We start from the raw sequence: 6887 nt of genomic DNA, 5'->3' as shown, positions 1-6887 counted from the left end.
AATGTCCCTGGCTGGACATTCAATCTTTATCTTCAGTAAATGATTTCATTTCACCTCAGTGTTTCCTTCCAATGTAATTCTGTAGTGGGAAGCCACATTGTGCTTATAGTGATCTGTTTGATTCACCTGCAACATCGCCTTTGGGCAGCAGTGGTCACTAGGATTATTATATTCCATACTCCAGGTTACTGCTTTTAAAGATGAATGGATACCATCAGCTAGACTGCTGTACATGCTGAATTCTTCTTCACCATGGGGTGCCAGGCATTTGATTAACAGCTGTGGCTGTTGCCTGCCACTAAGATATGAACAAACCACCCCACTGCCTCTTGGATGCAACTTTATGGGACCCTGGAATGCAAGAGAATTTAGGGGTCATCTAGTTCATCCACCACACATTTTCATTGAGACCTGCAGGAACTTAATCACTTCTGCCTCAGCTAAAAAAGTGGGCACTCCATGTGCATTCCTCACACAAACCCCAAGATTCTTTTTCTTGTACAATCAATTTTATTGAGTTACCCAGATGGGGCTAGGGAGAAGGGAGGGGTAGGGGGGTGAAGTGCTCCTTTAGTATGGGTGTTTGAAGGTGTGGTCCATGATGGTTAGAAGGGCCAGCCAGGTCTCCTCAGCTGTGGGGATGATCTGGGAGGCAGGCAGCAAGAAGCCTCTGAGTCCAGTGTCCCGCAACTCAAAAGTGAAAGAATACTTGATGCCCTGGCTGTAGGTCCAGTCAACAGTGCTCCCACTGGCTTGATCTGGGGTAGGAACAAAGATGAGTGGAAGGACTGATCACTGCAAATATCGACATGGACTGAGCACCCGAAGCCCGAGCCTTGTGTTGTGCCAAACAGAGTCTATGTCTTCTGGAGGCTGCTGTTGACACACAGTGGACTTCCAGGAAACTCCTGCTGGGTCTAAACCAAGAGACCACCAACCAGCAGTGGTGGTCCTGTTCATTATGGGGGATGCCAAAAGTCTGTGTAACTGCAAAAGCCTCTCTGAAAATTGTCTCCACCCATCAGTCACCTCAACGACACCTCTAACTACACCAGAGACCCATACTTGGGTAACCAGGAGTCCATCTCCAAAGACTCCTGGTCAAGGCAAAGCCTCTTGCCTGTCTTCTAGAGGGAAAATCTCAACGGCTTTGCAGCACACGCTGGCTGACAGAGCTGCTGTGTTGAACTAGGCAGTGGGAGAGGGGGGTGGGCTGCACAGTAGAATTTTACTTCAGAACACTAAGTGCAGCAAAAGTCATTGGACTCGGCTTAGAAACTGTTTCCAAAGAAAGCCTGGGATCCCACTGCAGCCCACTACCCACCTAAAACCTGGGCCCACTGGCACGGAAGTGTGCGAAGTGGTGTGCCGCTCTCCCACCTTGGCACCTTGTCCTGCCAGGCAAATTTTTTGAGGCAAAAAAATTCCCCAAATACCCCACACCACATCACAGAGCACAGCCTTTACTCTAGAAAGTTCTTCTGCCTGGAGGCCTATTACCTAGACAGATGGCCTCTCCTGGCTTCCCTTCATTTCCTTCAGCACTAGCCCAAATTCCTCTCTGTCTGCAAGCCCGCCTCTTACCCTGGTATTCCACCTCCACCCTAGTACTCCTGATGCCCCTGGCCTGCTCTGCTGTTCCCCTTCCTGCTTTCACCTAATCCACTGTGGTTTCTAAGCACATGGGCAGGCCTCCCACCTAGATGGTATTTGCTCCGTTTATTCACTCTCTACTCCAAGCACACAAGTCGAGGCCTGGTGCAGAGCAGGGGCTCAGTAAGCACGCGCTGACTGTATTCCGCGTGCATGTAGCAATGATCCTTCCAAGGACATCTCATGAACCGTGTAAGGAAGGGGTGGAAAGGCGTTTCTTAAACAGAATTTTATGGTGACCTATAAATCCCATCAGAGTTCCACCTCATCCGTGCAGGGATCCAGATGTAACCTCAAGATAAGAGGACAAATGTCCTCAGAGGAGCCTACTGAACAGTGTCAGGAAAGACAGGGTTCAGATCAGGAAAAGGCACTGTCCACCCTCTGAAGGGTTCAGCCAGCAACTCCCAGATCTGAGCAGCTGAGGCAAGAAAAGCCAGCTAACACCACCGGTTTCTGGGCCACCAGTAACTTACAGATTGTATCAATGATGCTGCCATACTTGTACTTGGTCCCATACAGAGATGTCAAGGCCGTCACAGCAGACTTAGCTAGCTGATCCTGGAGGAAAGATCCAGCAGAGCCACTGTCAGGGCCAGGGGAGCCCAAGCACTGTCAGGGTGGCCCAGGAGTAGGCACCAGCTAATCGGGCCCCTGGCAGAGGACATGGGGCCTGCCTTTCAGGTCAGCCCTACACTATCACAGCAGTATGATCCCTCCATCTACACTAGATGGCTGGTCTACGTCTTCCCTCCGGTCACACCGCAGCTCCAGGTGGAGTTCACAGATTCAGGTCTAGCCTCACCTCTTGCTCTATCATGCGACAGAAGGACTGGGCCACACTATGCTACTGTCACACTATGCTACTGTTTCCCAGAAAATGAAGCAGGTCAACACCCATCATCCCGCCAGACGTCCCAAATCATCAGGAGACTGTGGGCACCGGGGACACTGGTAGGCTCTTAGCCCTTAATCAGCTCTGAGGGGTGAAACCCAGGTTCCTAAAAGTGGGGACACAGAAGAAGCCTGGACAAAGGGCAAGTGGGGTCATCACCCACCAGCTCTTCCTTGTCGGGGGCTGGTTGTGATGTGTAGCCATAGGGGTAGAGAAGGAGTTGAGAGTAGCTGTGGATGGAGATGAAGGCCTTGATGTTTCCATGGTTTGTCACAAAGTCCACGATGGACTTGACCTCTACTTCAGAGTTGGCGAACTTGCCATGGTAAGTGTCCGAGCAGGGGTTGCTACTAGCTCCGGCGACTGTGGGAAGGCAGAGGAGACAGCTAGGTCTTAGTCCAGGTGATGTGGCTTCCACAACTTCCACGGCTTCTAGTACACTTCATGGAGTTAGGTAGAAGTGGGGTGCAGGGAGACCTCACCCCCTCCCCCGGCTTAAGGAGCAGCCCGCCATCACATCACCTGGAGCCCTGCCTCCTTTTGTAGCCCGGTTTGGGTGGAGCAGAAACAAACCAGTTTACACAGGGGCATGGCCAAGGAAGGCCAGAGTTGGTATTTAGACATCTTCTCCAAGAGAAGCTCTCAGACCCAAATTCCATCTACAAGGAACTTTCTTCCTACAAACAAGGGCCCAAGTCCCTGAGTGCCACCTCCAACCCAGAAAACCCTCAGACAGAGCCAAGAGGCCACACTCTTCCTCACTGCTGGGTCCAGAAAGCGGTAGGTGGAAAAGGAGGGCAAGAAGCCACGTCGTCCCATCCCTGCCCCATAGGAAGTCTTACGCCCAAAGCCAGCGTCCCAGTTCCTGTTGGGGTCCGCCCCAACACAGAGAGAGCCCTGTGTGCGTGATCGAGTCTTGCGCCACATGCGATTCTGAGGAAGGAAAGAGGATGAGCCAGGGATCAGCGCTGTGGGCTGTGACATTCGCCACAGGATAAAACTGCAATGGAAATTGGGATCCGGGCTGCAGCAAGGGTCTCAACCCAGGGCGATATGGGTGTCTCCAGGACATTTTACAGTGTCTAGAGGTGTTTGGTGTTATGACTGACTGAGGGGTTGCTACTGGAACCTAACGGGTAGGCGAACAGGCTACTCAGTAAATGCACAGATAGTCGCCAACAGCCAAGAATCATCAATCTAAGATGGCAATGGTGCCTAGGCTGAGAGACCCAGGTCCATGAGGACAGGTCTGCGTGCCCCTTCCTCCACTGAGGGGGTCACTTGTGGGGCTCCAAGGCACATCCTGCTGTCCTAGGGAACAAGAGGTCTGTACCGTTTTATGGGTGTAGGCAAAACCGTCAGGGTTGGTGACAATCTCCAGGAAGATGTCCATGTTGTCAAGAATGGCTGTGAAAGCTGCGTCTTGGCCGTAGTCTTCAGTGATCTGGTGGGTGAGGGAGAAGGTAGAGTGTTAGCCAAACTGGTACAATGGACACATTCCCCGGCCTCCCTTTGTGGCCACTGCTTCTGGAAAGGGGAGGTCCAGCCTCCCGTGGCCTGTGCACACCAGTTTCCCAGCAAGCAAGAGCCCTCCTCATCCCCCAGCTTCACCTTTTTTGCGAACCAGACGCCGCTGGCCTGGGTGACCCATTCCCGGGAATGGATGCCAGTGTCAATCCAGATGGCTGGGCGGTTGGTCCCTCCAGTGCTGAACTGAGGAAGAGGCAGGGAAATAGGTAAAGGGCAACTTTCCACCCAGGCCTCGGTTCCCCTCCACCTTGGCCAGAAGCCACCAGCTCTCTATATACCTAAAGTCGAGGGGACTACACTTTGTGGGGTTATGGAGTCAGGGACCAGACAGGGACCCTACAGAGCTTGGACTCCTGACTTCCCGGTCCCGTCCCTATTCTGATGCTTGGATAGTGCACTGTGGGAAGTCAGCAGGAAAACATGTTATCTGGATGTCCAGACTCCACAATACTTCTCATAGTGCAACACTTGATTGGTAACATTTGGGTCACCTCAAACTTTGTATATGTGCATATGGCCACCTACGCCAGTATGGATGCTCAGACCTTCCCACATATCTGCACAGGGACTGTATAGAACAGTGCATTCCCTTACGCATCTATGAGATGTATAATCTACACCCTTACATGGAGGTCCACATGGGGGCTCATTTATATGCGTACCCTTGTCTACGTGTGGGCTTCTGTTACCTTCAGTACATAAATGGGGCGACCTTCAAAAGTGTTGCCGATCTGGATCTTGCTTACAAGCTGTGGGTTCTCTGTCACCAGCAAGTCCATGAATTCGTAGATCTGAGATCAGAAAGAAGAAGAGAAGGAGAGACTAAATGGATTCTGGGAATCCAGATGCCTCCCTGAATCAGCAGCCCTGTAGTGCTGGGCTGTCACAACTGACCACAGCGGCCACACAGAAACAGCACGGATTGCCCACAGCCAGACCAGCCTTGCCAACCAGGAAACAAAGTATACGGCTCTGGGCAGAACCTTCCAGGGCTGTCCTCACCTCATCCAGGGTATGATAGGTGGCGTAATTGAAGGTTTTGGTGGACAGGGCCCTGGCCTGGAAGGCAGACATCTGCTTCTGTTCCTCATCCAGCAGTGTCTGAATGTCTTCAATCATGATCTCATAGTTGATACCGTGAGATTCCAGGAAGACTTTGACTGACTGGATACTGGAGAAGGGCACTCGGACATCGATGGGGATTCCAGGCCGGACAGGGTCTCGCCAGAAATCCAACTAGGAAGAACAGGCGGCAGCACCGTTAGAGGTGGGTAGAGGCGCCAACCAGGGCAGAAAGGGGGAGAGCCAGAGAAGGGGCATTGGCACTAGAAGCCCCCACACGGCAGGAGGTGATGCAGGGGTGTGGGAGCAGAGAAAGAATGGAGGAAGCTTGGGAACTGGACAAAGTCCAGTGTGGTCAGGAAATGGCCAGAATGGAGAGGCTTTGAGGGGACGAGGCAGACAGAAGAAGTGGGGAAGGGGTCCTGGCATGCCATCAGATTCTCAAGGGCGCCAAGATCTGAATCTGGGGGCTAAAGTCATTTCTCAACAGCTCAGTCTCGTGGCTCTTTGCTGGGAGGCTGGGCCAGAGCCCAGGGACTGACCATGGGCAGCTGTGGGGACCTGAGGTGGTCCTTGGGTCCCCAGGGAGGCCTGCACTGAATCGCTAACCTGCAGATGCTCCAAATCCTCCAGCTCCTTCACTTTCTGCACCTGGGCTTCATCGGCTGCAGAGATTCGGAGAACCTGGTGCCTGGGCAGAGCAGGAGGGGCCCTGAGAACTGGAGGCACCCCAACACTTCCCAGGCTGGGCCCATAGAGGTGCAAGGGGGTCTGAGCAATGGGAGACCTGAACTTCCTCACATCTTCTCGCTCGTCTTTGGAAGCTTCTAGACTTTTGTGTTATCCCCATCACAATTTAGACTAGTTTATCTCCAAGCCAACCAGACCTCCTCTTTCTCCTTCTAAAAATTCTTTCTCAGAGCTCAACTCTTTCAGGGCCCAGAAGAAGCTGGGCCCTTCCAAGCCCTGCCCTCCCAACCAGGCTGCTGTCCCAGGGTGGTGTCGGTTTGTCTTCTCTGGTTGTGTTTCCACATGTCTGTCTATCCCTTCCCGACACCAACTTGAGGAGAACCCTGTCATCACCCCTTAGGACACCCCCCTCCTCTCCACACCCCTACCCCACGAAGTTCTCGTTGCCAAAGACTGCCTCCAACAGCACACTCAAAATCAGCAGCTTCCACATGTTGGGAAGGTCGAGCTGAGGCCCAGACTGAGGTCTGAGGCCTTTTAAACGCTGACGGGGTCCCTGGGGACTGTTCCCCTCACATCTGGATCCAGTCCCACGGGGAGGGAGAGGTGAGAGTTCCAAACTGGCACCTTCTCGCTCTTCCTGATAAAGTGGCAGGGAACAAGGCAGGTGGAGAGATAAGCCAGGCTTCCACCCTTGACCATGACGGTCAGCTGGGCCTCAGGTCTCCCAGCTGGCATCACTCCTCCGGCTTCCCAGAGCCCCAGATACCTTGTTGTTAGTACACTGTGTCAGAAACAAGAACAGACAGTGTTAGCATTTATTGGGTAACAATAACTGCACAAGTTATATCAATTTCATTGGCTTCAATTCACCAACTATGGATTTCACTCAATATCCATGGCCATTGACAAACACAGGTTCTTCCTGATGGCCAGTATTAACTCTGTGATCACACATTATTGATTCTACACAATACTAGAGAGATTCCCCCAAAGAGTTAAAGTAGCTTCTGGGTTCAGAGGGACCTTAGTAAAGGCAGGATCGGATGCAGGTGGT

At 52.4% G+C, this 6887-nt stretch overlaps 1 protein-coding gene across 1 annotated transcript; it reads right to left on the bottom strand.

Annotated features, from left to right (window-relative positions):
* Positions 1–570: 570 nt before the first annotated feature.
* On the bottom strand, positions 571–6601 carry Cpa1 (carboxypeptidase A1). Its single transcript, XM_059256546.1, has 10 exons — positions 6259–6601; positions 5750–5831; positions 5081–5314; positions 4768–4869; positions 4160–4261; positions 3882–3992; positions 3391–3481; positions 2712–2911; positions 2130–2214; positions 571–758 (listed from the first exon to the last, which is right to left on the bottom strand). Exons 1-10 carry the CDS (start codon positions 6321–6323, stop codon positions 571–573), a joined length of 1260 nt encoding a protein of 419 aa, XP_059112529.1. The 5' UTR covers positions 6324–6601.
* Between the last annotated feature and the right edge of the window lie 286 nt (positions 6602–6887).

The sequence above is a fragment of the Peromyscus eremicus genome, chromosome 3 (assembly GCF_949786415.1).
Source record: "Peromyscus eremicus chromosome 3, PerEre_H2_v1, whole genome shotgun sequence".
In the NCBI taxonomy this organism is placed as follows: domain Eukaryota; kingdom Metazoa; phylum Chordata; class Mammalia; order Rodentia; family Cricetidae; genus Peromyscus; species Peromyscus eremicus.
Note: the sequence above shows the minus strand (reverse complement) of the source record. Positions and strands in the feature narration are given on the sequence as shown.

What these genes read in the sequence shown, in the direction of transcription:
- Cpa1 (XM_059256546.1), bottom strand. Translation starts at nt 6,323, where the DNA reads ATGTGGAAGCTGCTGATTTTGAGTGTGCTGTTGGAGGCAGTCTTTGGC. An exon ending in AGGATTTGGAGCATCTGCAG is followed by an intron (nt 5,315 to 5,749) that starts GTTAGCGATTCA and finishes TGTTCTTCCTAG; the next exon opens with TTGGATTTCTGGCGAGACCC. An exon ending in CCCCCGACAAGGAAGAGCTG is followed by an intron (nt 2,215 to 2,711) that starts GTGGGTGATGAC and finishes TCTTTCCTCCAG; the next exon opens with GATCAGCTAGCTAAGTCTGC.